This window comes from Phalacrocorax aristotelis, chromosome Z (genome assembly GCF_949628215.1).
Source record: "Phalacrocorax aristotelis chromosome Z, bGulAri2.1, whole genome shotgun sequence".
Taxonomy (NCBI): Eukaryota; Metazoa; Chordata; class Aves; order Suliformes; family Phalacrocoracidae; genus Phalacrocorax; species Phalacrocorax aristotelis.
Genome location: NC_134311.1, coordinates 46,820,913 through 46,837,019, shown reverse-complemented (window position 1 = coordinate 46,837,019; position 16,107 = coordinate 46,820,913). Strand labels below are relative to the sequence as shown.

General features: G+C 39.3%; 1 protein-coding gene across 3 annotated transcripts in view; it reads left to right on the top strand.

The window, feature by feature from the left end:
* CCDC171 (coiled-coil domain containing 171) overlaps positions 1 to 16,107 on the top strand; it is a 162,743-nt gene that overhangs the window by 58,490 nt on the left and 88,146 nt on the right. For all 3 annotated transcript variants that reach the window (XM_075078194.1, XM_075078192.1, XM_075078193.1), the window contains 4 exons: positions 1,612 to 1,701; positions 3,556 to 3,756; positions 8,585 to 8,752; positions 10,666 to 10,854. In XM_075078194.1, the coding sequence (XP_074934295.1) occupies positions 1,612 to 1,701; positions 3,556 to 3,756; positions 8,585 to 8,752; positions 10,666 to 10,854 (648 nt within the window). The remainder of the gene's footprint in view (positions 1 to 1,611; positions 1,702 to 3,555; positions 3,757 to 8,584; positions 8,753 to 10,665; positions 10,855 to 16,107) is intronic.

Genomic DNA, 16,107 nt, shown 5'->3' with positions numbered 1-16,107 from the left:
GTCACGTGATAGGCAGCACAGTTGAGAAGTCGACCCAGCAGGCTTTGGCTTAGTGATGTGCTTTGTTGTGAAACTGTGCCAGAGACAGCAGTGGGGAGACCAAGGGGGTGGCTGCTAAGAAAGCAGAGAGAGTGTTCTGACAGAAAGAAGAATGAACTGTCAAGGAAAATAAATCGCAAGCAGAGCAGGACCAACTGATGACCTGCCACAAGACTTCCCAGTAGGACTGCGTGTGACTGACCCTGAAGTTGTCATACGGAGCCAGAGATCACCAAGCACCTTCATGGTGCACAGAAAAGGGCAGTACTCTGTCCTTCTCACTTACCCCTGCCCCCATAGATAACTCTGCTTTTGGCTTTTTATATATTAGATATGTTTAGTAATAAAACTTTTTAATAGTACAGTAATGCACAAAGGGACTATGAAGGGCATTGTGCAGTAAAACCAGGATATTTTAATACACAGCAGTAAGGGTTTAGTTTTGAGTAATTATGTAGTGGTTCTTTTTATAGAGACATTTTCAACAAGACCCCACATATTGATGGTGTTATTAATATACACGTACACCTGTATGTATACATGAATATACTGGTAAACTCATCATGTGTCATCTTTAACTTACTGTTGTAAACATTAGATTAAATTATGTAATTCATTTTTGTGACTGAAAGGTGTATAAGTGTTTTGTTTTTGACAGATAACAAGCTTTTGACTTTCTGTATAGTGCAGAAGCTAGATTATGTTTGGTGGAAGAGAGAAGGCTGGTAAACAAAAAAAAAAGACTGGAAATGTTCCAGTAGCATTCTGTAATTTACTGTAATTATTTCTAAGGGTTCTGCCAGATCTCCTGATCTGAGATGAAACAAAAATATAATTTCCAAAGTAATTTGTAAATTTTGTATATGGGATATTTTACTTCTGAGTTGGTTCTTAATATTCAAGTGTTGTCAGTAACCTGCACGATAATACATCTCTATTGGATGCTTTCTTTCAGACATTTGTATTGCTAACCTCATATTCAGGTAACCAAAGATACAGATTGCAATGATGCGTTGTTATCTTTTTTGAAAGTGGAAAGTGAAGCTAGTATACATTATGGTCATGAGCTACTTCTAAGGTGGTTGCTTGTAACACCACAAACGGTTCAGTAGTCACCATGCCTCTTGTGAACATTGCTGCTTTTTACGGGTGTGTGAGTGCTACCCAGCACTCAGTAAAAAGTACACCACGCTGGTAGCTGGCGTTTCTGCAAATGGCCACTGACTTGGAGAATTTGTTTTCTCAAGCCGCTCCCTGGATCATAATCTGAACTTACTACCTTTTCAAATGCATTTCAAAGCCTGTGTTTTTGTCAGATATTTTGAGAGTTGATGGACATGTTAATAGTGGGCTCAGTCTGGGATTCTGCCACTGCTGTTTATCTTAAATCGGTACAAAACAGTTATTTAGTGTTTTTGTAATGGCACGTTATTTAGATTGTGTGGAGTATAAATATTGTCAAAGGAATTGAAAACAATTTATTTCACATTTCTATACAAAATTCTTCCTTTATATTCAAATGATTATGTAGCCTTTCTGTAAAAGCCTGTTTAACCTCCATGTTTTTCACAGCTAGGGAGAATGAAGGCTTTGTGTGAAAAAATGACAAAAGAACTTGAGATATCCAAAGAAAAAATGTGTGATTTAAGTCAAGACCTTAAGGTATGGTTTAATAAACTTAACATAAAATTTGAAAGTTCTGCAAAAAATGTTTCTGGATTTATGGTATCTTTTTTTCTTAGCAGAATAAGTCTCTTTATCACTGTATTCTGTTGAGCAGACTAGTTTACCTTGCATGCTGCTTTATTCTGGTTACCACCTTCTACTACATAACTGATAATTTCAATGAATGAACTTCTGAAATAATTTTGAATAGACTTAATTTGCAAAGTATTGTTTTATATTGAAATCAGCATCAGTAACTTTTTTCTCTTAACTGTTTTTATCAAGAAAAGGAGAATTTATTACCTCTATTCATATGAAAGCACATTTTAATTAAAGCTGCCCTTTCCTTTGTTAACTTTTTTGTGTTTGTTTTTATCAGACAAGTTAATGCATGTATGAAGCATCAGGTCATCCTTAACAGTTGTATAATGTGCAGTCCAAAATTTATTAGAGTAAAATCTACCTGGGAACTGATAAAACACTTGAGAACTCTTTTCTTCAGTTTCTAAACAACATTTTTTCTTTTGTCTCTGTTTTTGGCTGACATACCACTTTTGTAATGTCCTGTCTGGTTACATCAGTGGCCAAGGGAGTGAGGAAGTCCTGAGGTCACGGTTAAACTTAATCTCCCAACTGGCAGTGTATTATATTACTGCCAAAGTAGAATATCTCTGCTCCTGGTGCTTCTCAGATTCTTTTGCTGGGGATATGCTGCTTTATCACTTCAGTTTAGTAACAGATGCTTCTGCAACACTCATTGAATCTTCATATCAATTGATACTTGCACATGATCTCCTGTCATCTGATCTGAACTTTACTAATTTATGTTCAGAAGACTTTAAGACTTCTGCTTCTGTTGCATCACCTTAGTAAGGCACCTAAAAATTTTGCACCCCAATGCAACAGATGCTTGTATCTTTTGTGCAAAAACCGAGTTTGCTACAGGCAGATGGTGCTGGTTTTTATGCAGTACACCAGTTTCTGTTCTCACTAAAACTTTGGTGATAAAATGGTATGTATGACTGAGAACTAGATTGAGTCTGAAAACATTTGTGTTAGAAATTTAACATTGCTTTAATCTTTTAACGTTTATTATAAAGAATGAAAGTTGTCATTGTCTGATGAATTTGGAAGTGTCTTTCCTATTATATTTCCTGCATAAGCAGCTATAATTTTATGAAAAATAAACTGCTTTCATTTTGACCTTTAGCAAGTTTTAGCAGTGCTGGAAGTCCAGTGCTTGTAGGAGAGGAAAGTGTATCTGTCCACTCCATCTCAGCAACCTTTTGGCTTAAGAGAGGTAGTGTATTAAGTTGTTTACCTTGTGAGATTTGGTACTGGTAACATAATGATCCTGTCTATGAACATTTCTGATTATTAGTCCAAAGAGAGTCCTCACATTTTTTTATCATGCGGATAAAGAATACAGTGGGTAGCAACAGCTGTCTGTATTGCCTACCAACTCAGCTGTAACGGATCAGAGGCTTACTAATGAAAATAAGGTATCTTTTCACTACCTTTGAGAGCTCTCCATTCTGCAGAGGATAACTTCCATCCATGTGTTCTGCATCTCAGTTGTGGGGGTAGAGGGGATTCCGAAGGTTAGTGAATTGTGGAGCTTTTAACTCTGAGAGGTGGATTTCTGATCCTGCCTAGTTACAAGCTGTGGAGGACTATTGCCAATTTTGAAATTCTGTTATTGACAAGATACAGTCAGCTTAGCCTGGAGCCTTCTGAACACATGTGGCTATATGACTGTTTACTTCCTTAGATGCTGAGCGTGGGACTAAGGTGACATTTTATAGAGTAAAATTCTTACCAGCCTTTCTGTTCCTTGCCTCTGTTCTACAGGAAGCTCAGGATAAACTGGCTGATGCCAATAAAGAGTTAAATCATCTGCACACTAAGTGTTCAGACAGAGAAACTTTAATAGGAACTTTAAATATGGAACTACAGAATGTACAGCAATGCTGGGAGAAAGAGAAAGTACATGCCACAGAGTCTGAAAATGAAATACAGAAGCTTACCAGGGCTTACCAGAAGGATACAGAGGTATTACCTGAGACAAGATGACTGTCAAAAAGAATCTTTATTTAATCTCAACTTTATACATTTGCATATATCAGATGGTTACTCTTAGTGTTAACAGATTTATTCCCCAAATATTATTTTAAGTTATGTATTTTGAAATATGTATTTAATATATACAAGATGTCAGGGCATACTGGTTCTCCTTCATTCTGTATCATTAAATCATTGAATCATTGGGTTGGAAGGGACCTTAAAGTTCATATAGTTCCAACACCCCTGCCATGGGCAGGGACACTTTCCACTAGACCAGGTTGCTCAAAGCCCCATCCAACCTGGCCTTGAACACTTAGAGGGAGGGGGTATCCCCAGCTTCTCTGGGCAACCTGTTCCAGTGTCTCACCACTCTCACAGTGAAGAATTTCTTCCTTATATCTAACCTAAATCTACCCTCTTTCAGTTTAAAGCCATGACCCCATGTCCTGTCACTACCTGCCCTTGTAAGAAGTCCCTCTTCAGCTTTCTTGTAGGCCCCTTCAGGTATGGGAAGGCTGCTATGAGGTCCCCTCAGAGCGCCCTCTTCTCTGGGCCAAACAACCCCTGTTCTCTCAGCCTGTCTTTGTAGGAGAGGTGCTTCAGCCCTCTGATCATCTTCGTGACCCTCCTCTGGACTTGTTCCAACAGGTCCATATCCTTCTTATGTTGGGGACCCCAGGGCTGGACACAGTACTCCAGGTGGGGTGTCATGAGAGCAGAGTAAAGGGGGAGAGTCACCTTTGTCAACCTGCTGGTCATGTTTCTTTTGTCACAGCCCAGGATATGGTTGGCTTTCTGGGCTGTAAGCACACATTGCCGGGTCATGTCTGTTGAACTTCTTATCAACCAACATCCCCAAGTCCTTCTCCTCAGGACTGCTCTCAGTCCATTCTCTTCCAGCCTGTATCTGTGCTTGGGATTGCCCTGACCCAGGTGCAGGACCGTGCACTTGGCCTTGTTGAACTTCCTGAGATTTGCACAGACCCACCTCTCAAGCCTGTCAGGGTTCCTCTGGATGGCATCCCTTCTCTCCAGCATATCAAATGCACCACACAGCTTGGTGTCATCAGCAAACTTGCTGAGGGTGCACTCAATCCCGCTGTCCATGTCGCAGACAAAGGTGTTAAACAGTGCCAGTCCCAATACCGACCCCTGAGGAAGGCCACTCATCACTAGTCTCCCCTTGGACGTCAAACTGTTGACCACAACTCATGCAGTGTGACCATCCAGCCAATTCCTTATCCGCTGAGTCATCCATCCATCAAATCCATGTCTCTCCAATTTAGAAACAAGGATGTTGTGCAGGACAGTGTCAAATGCTTTGCACAAGTCCAGGCAGATGACATCGTTTGCCCTTCCCTTATCCACCAATGCTGTAACCCCATCATAGAAGGCCACCAAATTTGACAGGCATGATTTGCCCTTAGTGAAGCCATGTTGGCTGTCACCAATCACCTCCTTAATTTCCATATACCTTAGCATAGTTTCCAGGAGGATTTGCTCCATGATCTTGCTGGGCACAGAGGTGAGACTGACTGGCCCTTGGGTCTTCCCTTGGGTCTTCCTTCTCCCATTTTCCAGTCAGTGGGAACTTCACCAAAATGCCACAACTTTCAAATGTGATGGATAGTGGCGTGGCAACTTCATCCACCAGTTCTCTCAGGACCATGGATGCGTCTTGTCAGGTCCCATAACCTTGTGCACCTTCAGGTTCCTTAGATGGTCTCGAACCTGATCTTTTCCTACATTGGGCGGTTCTTCATTCTCCCATTCTCTGCCTGTGCCTTCTGCAACTTGGGTGGTGTGGCTCAAGCACTTGCCAGTGAATACTGAGGCAAAAAAGTTGTTGACTATCTCAGCCTTCTCCATATCCTGGGTAACCAGGTCTCCTGTTTCCTTCTGGAGAGGGCCCATGCTTTCACTAGTCTTCCTTTTATCATTGATGTACAACATACAGAAGCTTTTGCTGTTGCCTTTGATGTCCCTGGGCAGATTTAATTCTGTCAGGGCTTTAGCTTTCCTGACCTGATCCCTGGCTGCTTGGACAATTTCTCTGTATTCCTACCAGGCTACCTGTCCTTGCTTCCACCCTCCGTAGGCTTTCTTTTTGCATTTGACTTTGTCCAGGGGCTCCCTGTTCATCCATGCAGGTCTGCTGGCATTTTTGCCTGACTTCCTCTTTGTTGGGTTACATTGGTTCTGAGCTTGGAGGAGGTGATCCTTGAATATTAACCAGTTTTCTTGGGCCCCTCTTCCCTCCAGGGCTTTATCCCCTGGTACTCTACCAGGCAGATCCCTGAAGATGCAGAAGTTTGCTCTCCCAAAGTCCAGCGTAGTGAGCTTGCTGTGTGCCTACCTCAGTGCCTTAAGGATCTGGAACGCCACCATTTCATGGTCAGTGCAGCCAAAGCTGCCCTTGAGCTTCACATTCCCCACCAGCCCCTCCTTGCTGGTGAGAATAGGGTCAGTGTAGCACCTGTCCTTGTTGGCTCCTCTATCACTTGGAGGACGACGTTGCCATCAACACATTCCAGGTACCTCCTGCGTTGCTTATGCCCTGCTATGTTGTCCCTCCAACAGATATTGGGGTGGTTGAAGTCCCCCATGAGGACCAGGGCTTGTACACATGAGGCTGCTCCTACCTGTCTATAGAGGGCCTCATCTGCTTGTTCTTCCTGGTCAGGTGGCCTTTAGAAGACCCCCACTATAATGTCACCTGTCCTTGCTCTGCCTTTAATCCTGACCCATACACTCTCAGTCAGCTCCTCATCCGTCCCCAACAGAGCTCCATGTGCTCCAGCTGGTCATTGACATAGAGGACGACACCCCCTGCTCATCTCTCCTGCCTGTCCTTCCTAAAGAGCCTGTATATTCCATTCCAACACTCCAGTCATAGGAGCCATCCTACCACATCTCCGTGTTGCCAATAAGATCACAGCCCTGCAGGCATGCAGATGTTTCTACCTCCTCTTGTCTATTCCCCATGCTATGAGCATTTGCATAGAGGCATTTGAGTTGTGCCCCCAGTGAAGCTGACTTACTGGCTAGAGTGGCTGGAATTCCTTTGTGCTGCTCTTCAGATGCTCTCCTGCTGACCTGTGATCCTCCTCTAGATCCTTCTCTATTGGAACTAATAGCTCGTCCAGTTATTTTGCATTTTTGAACAACTGAGTTTATTTGAAGAGCTACACCTGGAAAACAATTATTTATTTCTTTCCAACTGAAAGTTAACAAGAATATTTTACAATTGGAACATGCAATAGTATCGTCATCACATTTTGCTAATTACTGATTCACATGGCAATTGATAGATAGCAAATGTGGAATTGAGGTAGTTTTGCCTGCGTGCCACAAACCCTAGAAATTCTTATTTGTGACCTGTTAGCTCATTGTGGTGAATTGCTTCACAAAGTCCATTCCAGAACTATTGTCTCTCTCCAAATATTTGTTTACAGATGTTAATTTTGTTGCTTTTTCCCCCCAATAAAGCAGTTCTGTGCTAGCAATAGCAGTGATAGTTGTCATGCATATTGAGCTCATTACTTCCACAGATTTGGACATGGATGCCAACTGAGTAAAAAGGAAACATTCTTTCCACCTCTTTCGCAGCCTGCTATTTAAATAGTATCCACATGAAGCAGCTGGAATTGTTATACACATCAGATAATGATTAAAGTCAAGGAAACTAGAAGCCTGGCTATATTGTAAACTCAGCATGTCTACAACACTGTGGTTGCATTCAACAAGTGTGAATTGATTTTTGGGTCTTGGGATCCCTTTTGCATGCCAAATGGATAATTATCATCCTTGGTTTATCACAGCTCAAGCAAAAATGTAATGATGGTGGCACACTGGATTTTCCATGTGGAGTTAAGAGATCTGCTAGAAACAGAGTTAAACTAAACTAAACTACAACTTTTTATTGCCTAAAATACCATGAAATAATGGTGAGAAAATGCACCTAGGTATAATGGAAAGGGCTCAGAAAGACCATAGTTCCCCATCTCAGTCATCCACAATTTCTTGATGTAAAGCCTCATCATCCAAGGCCCTTGAAAAACAATGGGAACCTTTACAATGGTTTACTGACTTTGAATAAAGGCTCTGCTCCTTGTGGCTTTCGAGGTACAGCTTTCTATTGTTGTCTTAATCAAAGTTGCTAAGTTGAATATATGTACTAAAAGGACAAAGGTTGGAATTTCTTTTGCATGCTGTTGTTGCTAAAGTTTATTTACAACTTGCATCTATTTATTATACTACTGACTAAAGTCAGTGTAAATGAATGAGGCATGTCCTGTGGAATTCAACTGATGAAGCTCTAAGCCTATTTTTTTCTAGCTATTTAGTCATACATAATCCATACAAAAACAATTTTAAAAAGTCTTTAGAGTGATAGTTTTATAAATAGTATGTTGTGCTTCTGAGCCAGTCAGACAATTTTGTGCATGCTATGCAGATATTCACAGTAGGTACAATTTGAATGTACCTGAATGTGTTAACATGAATGATTAAATTTCATCTACTAATAGTCCAGGAATTTTTATCTGTATCAGGTCATGGTTGTGACCACTGCAGGATCAAGCTTTATTTATTTATTTACTATGTCTAATTAGATGAATTTTGTAAAAAATGCTTTCTCACTCTGGCTTTAATATGTATGACTGCAAATATTAACAATACTACTTTTGAAAAGGTTTGAGAACGAGCTTTGTGGGTTTTTATAGCTGCATGCAGCTCATGTTACTACACATTTGATGCATCTTTTTTGATTCTAACACTGTTCAGATACAACAGTTAATTTTTCTTTTTGTCTCAGGAGAAGCTAACCTTCCTCCATACCTTATACCAGCGTTTGGTAGCAGGCTGTGTGCTTATAAAACAACCAGAAGGCATCCTAGATAGATTCTCTTGGTCTGAGCTTTGTGCAGTCTTGCAGGAGAATGTTGATGCCCTGATCTTAGACCTCAGCAGGGCTAATGAGAAGGTAAGTGTCCTTAGGCACCAGCTACCTCTATTAAATTCAGTGACATTTGTCCACATCACAGTATCATTAAAAAGGACTGACATTCATCTTATTTCAAAAAGAATTTGGACGTTAATAATTCAATACCATTAATTATGACTTGTCTACAACTCAGTTTGATGCCATTGCTGTGGGCATGTAAATGTGACTGAAGTCTGTATGAAGTCTCTAAGCTCCACTTTCTGTGCAGGACATGCTAATAGTACTAGCCAATATTAGCCACAGGGACCTAATTAAAAGAAAATAAATTAATCTTACTGATGAAGCAATTCAAAGAACTTAGTCATTTACACTAATAAAGCAAGTCTTTATTTTAGCATAAAACAGAAACAAAATGCACTTATTCCAGGAACATAATTTTTAAATTATGTGTTTATGATTCAGAGGTACTATCTGATGAAATGCCAGTGTGGTTTTTTAGTTTAACTGTAACTTTTGTGTTATGAAATTTGTATTCAGAAGCACAATAGAAAATACTTACCTTTATAAGACATGTCAATATTTGTTTAAGGGAGAAGCTGTAGATTTCTTAATGATTTTAATGTGAATAAGCCTATGTGGCCTTTTCCCCCAGAAATCCCTGCATTTTTAGGAAAGAAAAGACCTCACTTTAAATAACTTAAAGTGGCTCCACAGACTAACATATGCCACTCTTCAGGATTTCAGTGCGTGTTCTGGCTCCGTTGATCAGGCCAGTCCTACAGTCTAATAGAGCAGCTCCGGATCTTGGCTGCCCTGACATTTTGTTCTTGAGCCATAGGAAGGGAAAAGCTCTTTCAGATGTTTCTCATCTGCAGGAATTGTGACCACTCTTCTTGCCCGAGTAAGCGACAAGGCTGGCTACAGTGAATGGCTTTGATTTTGCCCATCATTTAGTAAATACCCCAGCAGTCAGTGGATATTACTAAAGAGGGATAGTATAAAATAAATTCTGGATTATGCAGATTGGATATACATTTCTGTTTTCCTTTTGAAATAAACGTGGAAAGGGAATGGAAGGGAATGGGGTGAACATTGTTGGTATTGTTTGGGGGGGTTGTGTCTTACTGTTTCTTGCTTTTTAATTTAGTATGGTTATTGAGATTGATTGTGAGGTCTCCAGGGCTCTTTTTATGTACTTACCATCTTTTCAGGGCTTTGGGGCAGTGTTGTTACCTGTTGTTCTACCTGCATTCTGACAAAACAATTTTTCTGCAGTTATGTGTGATCTGTTTGGAAGATATCTTGCTGATATTCTCTAGTACAAAAGTGTAGGCATGTATATTTAGAGGTCATTGTTAGCTTGATTCATTACTCCATTTGCATGGGATCTGCGAAGTTAAACCACAGAGTGAATCCCTTCATGCTTGTTGAAAACGCATCATAAACTAATGAGTTATTTGTGAGAAAAACTTTCTGTACACTAAAAATTCCTGAGTTATTTTAGTATTTAATAATATGTGGAATGTCTTGGCTTTCCAATAAAACAAAAAATAAAATTAGGGGCTGTTTTTTCATTAGTACTTGCAATCCTTGCAGACTGCTAAAGGACTGGTATACTCAGATTACTAATTTAGCAGCACAAGATTTAATCACTTGTTTCAAAAAAATGTGTGAAGCGTCCAGTTCAGGTTTCCATCAAAGAAGGCAACAGATACCTGCAAGGTGGTATAAGGATAGCAAAACTGAAACTAAGGGAAATTCATCATTCCAAAATATGTCTCAGTTTTGTTGCAAGATTGAAGTAAGTAATCTGTCGCGACAGGCTTTTACTTAGTTGTAATAAATATGTTGAAGAAATGACAATTTAGATTTTATGTTGGAATAGTCTGTGCTTAAATTAAAAAGCTGTTTTGAGAGGTAAAATAATTCCTTTTTAAATGCTTATCATACAGATATCTCACCTGGAATATGTTTGTAAGAACAAGTCTGATACTATGAAGGAGCTTCAGCAGAGCCAGGAAGATGCTTTTAGCAAAATGGCCAAACAGATGAAAGCACAGGAAAGCTCTTGGCAGAAAGAAAAGAAATATCTGGAACAGCAGTACTCAGGTCTCCTTGGGGAAGTTCATGCAAGGGCACAGGTATGGTGCTGTGAAGTGATTTTTTTTTTTCTTGTAAATACTTAATGGATTATTTCAGTTGTTTAAGCTCCTAACCAATTTAAGGTTGTTTGGCAATTTTAGTGTATCTTTAAACTAAAAAACTCCAACCCTGTGCTAGTATTAATTTATAATAAGAAATAAATGACTTTGTTACAACATTCCAGAAATTAATTGCTTAATTTGGTTGAGCAGTTGCCAGTGATATTTTTTGAGAATGTTAAAGCCATAAGATTGAAGTTGCTTATTTTAAGAATTATATAAGGCAGCAGTTACTTTTTCAGTGTCATGCTTTGCAAAGACTCTAACAGTAATCTGGTATCATCTGGGGATAAATTTAGGTATGTACATTCTGACCCTAAGAATGGTTTAGAAGTTACGGTGGTAGACTTCAACAGCATTAAAGGACTTCATTATACAGACAGTACAGCAAGCAGTGGTTCAAAAGAGTAAAACTGTCACCAATGATGTTATAAAAGTTATTTGCAATCTAAAATTTCACTGTTATTCTACAACCACAATCCATTGTCTTTGAGGTCTCATTCCTTTACATGTGTTTCAGTTAACAGTGTTGTGAAGTACAGGAAACAAGATACACCTTGTTATTTGTGACTGCTGTCTGAAACTTACTTCATCAGAATAATGCTGTGTTTGACCCAGATTTGGGCTTGGAAGTCTTTGCACTCTGAAAAATGTATTTATGAAGTATTTTTTAGACAGAGCAATTTATGGTAATTTCTTGGGAGTGACTTGAAATCTTGTATATATTTTTTTCTTGATATTTACATTTCACGTTGGATATTGGCAATGCTAAAAACATCCCTATGAGTGGAATAAGTGGCATCCAGACTTACATTAAGTTCCCCCAACATCCTGTAGTTTCTTCTTATGAAATTGTTGCCAACAAAAAGAATGATAAAATGAGGAAGCTTAATTTTAAAAATTACTTTTCCTTCCTAAATAAAAAGTGGAGTTAGGTAATTTAGATTTCTACCCGCTATAGATGCTGCACAAAAGAAAGGTCCAAGTCATCTCTTTCAGAACTCTAGTGTATTGTAGAGAATTGGTGCTGTGCAGTACTGTGCTGTTCTTTGGGATGGCGGTGAACCTGCCAGTCTTCTCAGCTGAGTTGTGTAGACAGCAAGCAGAGCATGTACTGAAAACATGGCTGTCTTTTGTGGAGCGTGCATTAAGCATGTCTTCTGGAAAAGACTTTATCTGTCAACTTGCTGTATAGGACTACTGGGTTTCTGAAAGGGAAATGCTTTCCCATAGAAACATCTGGGCGTGTTTTCTAACACAGGTTATGTAGTGTTGGAATACAAGCTGGTAGTGTTGTAATCTAGGCAGTGCAATGTCTGTATAGGCGTAGATGATTCAACAAAACTGTGTCTCGTCTTTTTTCCATCCCGTGTTCCAATTTGCCTTCCTTACCATTCAGTGTCAATCTGGGAAGAAGACAGTCTAATTTCTTCTGGATTTCTGTTTTTTTACCTGCTTTGGACCTGCATATACAAATTAAGCCTTTCCTTTTCTGGGATCCATAGCGTCCATGGATGTCTGCTGTTAGGGCTGTCCTAATCCTGACTGCTTGTTTTTTGTAAGGCTTGACTGTCTTTTACACGTCACATTTTGAGCCTGTAAGCCATATTTGTCCACAAGACCACTGCTCAGTTGGAGCAGCGTTGTGTAGGCAGAGTAATGCTGTAGCCTTATTTCCATAGGAAACAAGGAAAAATGCAAGTTATAGAATGTCTTCAAAGGGTCTTTTAAATATTGCTGAGTGTCAGTGCTTACGTAAAGAGACAGAATGCAGTTTTAAAATTTAATTATTTTACCAGGCTTTATTAATTAAATTTTACAGGAAATATATAATCAGTGTCAGTGGAATATAATTTGCCTGTATTCTGTAGTTCTTTGTAGAGCTATGAGTCTCATCATACTAGGACATTTATTCTAGCACTACAAGGAAACTGTAGCAATTTGCTGTATTTTCCATAGCAAGATCTGAGGGTTAATTGCAAGCAGTTTAATGAGTAGTTTAATCCCTTGTAGGTGTTAGTTCCTTGCTGGAAAGGGAAGATTGGTGGTTTTTGCTGTCCTGCATCAAGCTAATGGTACATCATAGGATGCATCCTTTTGTTTGTAACTCTGACTGCAACCAGTGTTCCATGCCTTCTTATAGACATTTTCTCCTCAGAACTCCTGGGTTGAGACGTCTTCAGTTTTTCCAGTTGTTGGTACATGTGCAAAGGCAAACTGAAGACCGTCAGTTCAGACCCTCAGGTGTTAACTGAGAGCTCTAACTGCACAACAATATGAGTAATATATTGTGGAAATTATTGTTTTGGTTTCTTAGAACTGCAGTAGAGAGTTAGGGCTTTTCAGAACAGTGTCCTTATGATTAAAATGTAACATTGCAAAATCTGAAGGTTTTAGTAGCAATGTCACCTGCCACTGCTTCTGTCCCCAGCCAGTACTGTTCAGGGTCTGTGGCTCCAAGATAGGATCTATAGATGTTAATAGGTACTTCCTCACAGCTGTTACTGTAGGTCAGATGGATGGTGTAATCAGAAAGCAGTTTCACTGTTTTTCTGTAGGGCAGAAATTCCCGGAGTGGCCTTATCATAGATCAGCAATAAAAAGGCACTCTATAGATACTGCTCTTCTTTGTCCATGGTCTCCAAGTTTGGAGAGTCAATCGAGCTTAAAATGCATATCCTTTTTCCTCGCCTTCTGTAGCAGGAATGCAGTTCTCTGCATTTGATAGTGTGCCGTTTTGAAAATGTTACTATGCCCGTTCCTTAGCATCACACAAATTATTTATTCAGACTGTGTACAGTCTCATAGGAAATGTCCTCTGAATTTTAACTATCGGTTGTTTTTTGTTTATTATGTAGACGTTTATTAATCTGTCCCCATTTTTTGTGGCAACCACTTAAAATAGAAGGGTTTTGTTCTGATATGCAAAAACATGTAAGAGAAAAATCCTGTAACTACTTTAAAAATGTTAATTTCAACAGACAAATAAAAGGTTTGCTAAGTAGGAAAGGGAAAAAGTCCTCTAGGGAGAAAAAGATGTCTTGTCTTTTATTGTCTTTTCTTCTTTGTTTGGAAGCCTTGCTTTTACAGCGAGGCAGGTGAATTAGCTAAAGGCTGTGGTATCTTGCAGTTGTATCGAAATTCAGTGCAACTGCTGCAAAAGGAGGAGAAGTAAGCATAACTGTACTGTTCCTGACCCACTGGGTCTCTTCGATGGAAATGTCTGGCCTATGTACTTAAAACACAGGAAAGAAATGGAGGGCAATGGTGTTGATGTTGTTTATTTAGATGTATAGATGTGTAAGTTTAGAAGAATAAACCAGCTGCGATAAAGGAAAACCTTTTGAAGTCATAGTGTCATTATATTTCTAGATTCCAGTTCTATTTTCATGCCAGAGTAAAAGGTAAGGACCCAGTAAGACATGGGATAAAATAGTGTTGCTAGTAACACCTGATTTTTTTGTTAAGGATTCTTGGAATCCACCAAGCTCCGCAACGAGTCCCTCAAATACCAAAGGAAGCTGGCTTGCCCATGTTTATGAGGAGAATTCTATTTCCCTTTCAAAAACTGTGCTTTTAAGCTTTGAGGAAAACACTAGAAACTGTGGAGTAAGACAGAGCAATTATTAGCTGGTGAAAACAAGAAAGTGTATTTTCTTGCAAGAGAAATGCCTATTTTTGACATTTTTGTAGTCAGAGATTGTCTTGTTCACTTTTGCGTATTACAATACAACCATAAGCATAAAACCAGTAAACTTTTTTTAAAAATAAGCTTTAATTAGCCAGAGCACTAACTGTTAGTATTGCTGCCCAACAGCCCTGTGGGGATCACACTTTATTTACTTAGATATTGGCCTTTCATCTGTGATGGCCAGAAACCAGAAGTTGTTTTCTAAATTCAGCTTACCTTTTCAGTTCCTTCCAGTCACGCTATCAGGGTTTGGTTTTTTTTTTAAAATCAAACACTGTAAATAATGGAGTAGCGCTGAAAGTATTGTACATGTTCATACTTAACTTTAGAGTAGTGAAGTGACATGTGAGGCCCATAAGTTGCAATTTGTAATTAATTTTTTAAATATTCTAATACTTAATAACACTACAAATGCTTCCGTTTAAAAAAAATTATTTGTTCAAAGGCATTCTGAACTGATTAGGGTACATCTCTATAGAAGTGTGGAATCTTTTATTTCCATTCTAGGGATAGCTATGGTGTTTCCCCGTGCCCCTCCCCCACCCTTGTGCTTGTAGGGTGGAGGAGGGAGAATAAACTAGGGTGCCCCTCCACCACTTGCTTGGGACCTGTACCAAATAGAACACCTGAAAATGTGTCTGGATGACACCACTGTACTTCTCTTTTGGCCACTGCTAACAGGAATAACCTCACCCCATTTTTAACAATATTGCTTGTAGCTTTAAGAGAGGTAGCTGAAGCAGAGCATAATCCTCTGTTTTCCTCATCATATGGACTTGTCATTCCATTCATGCTTACCTTTTTGTGTCCATGTATTGTAACCGGAGTGGAAGCATTTACCTTGAGCTTGTGGGTTCTTTGTCACCAGTGCCTAAAATTTATTTTCTCCTTATACCACTGGATCCTGTTTAAATGTAGCCTCAAGTGGTGGTTCTAATCACAGGGGACATTGTGCATCATGACACCAGTCTAAGTCTCTGAGGTCCCTGCATCGTGTCTTGATTCCTGTACAAGAACTGCATGTTATCAGAAGCAACCAGTCTGTGTGGCCTAACCTTAGTCCTGGCATTCCCTGGCTTGTTCGCGTCTTCATTCTGTTACACCAGTTTACTGTTTTAAGTCTCCCTCTTTCCCCATTTTAAAGCATAAAAAGGAAAAGGAAAAATGTTCAGCAGGTTGAAAAACTCTGTAATGGCACTACTCAAAATAAAAATGTCTGTATTACACTGTTATTTTGAAATTGCAATTCTGTATGAGACCTAATTAATCTGTGAATATATAAGTAGGGGGTTGATTACAAAGTAATTAAGAGATCACCTTTACTTCCCCTTTCCCAGCTGCTACCAATCTGTCTAGGTTTATCTTCCAGAGTTTTCCTTCTTTTGTTTTTCCTCTGTCTTGCACTAACTTTCTTTTCTGCTTTGAAGAGCAATGTTCTTCCTGAAATTGGAGCATGTAATTGCTTATTGTTAAGCCAACACATAAAACTGTACTGTGGACAA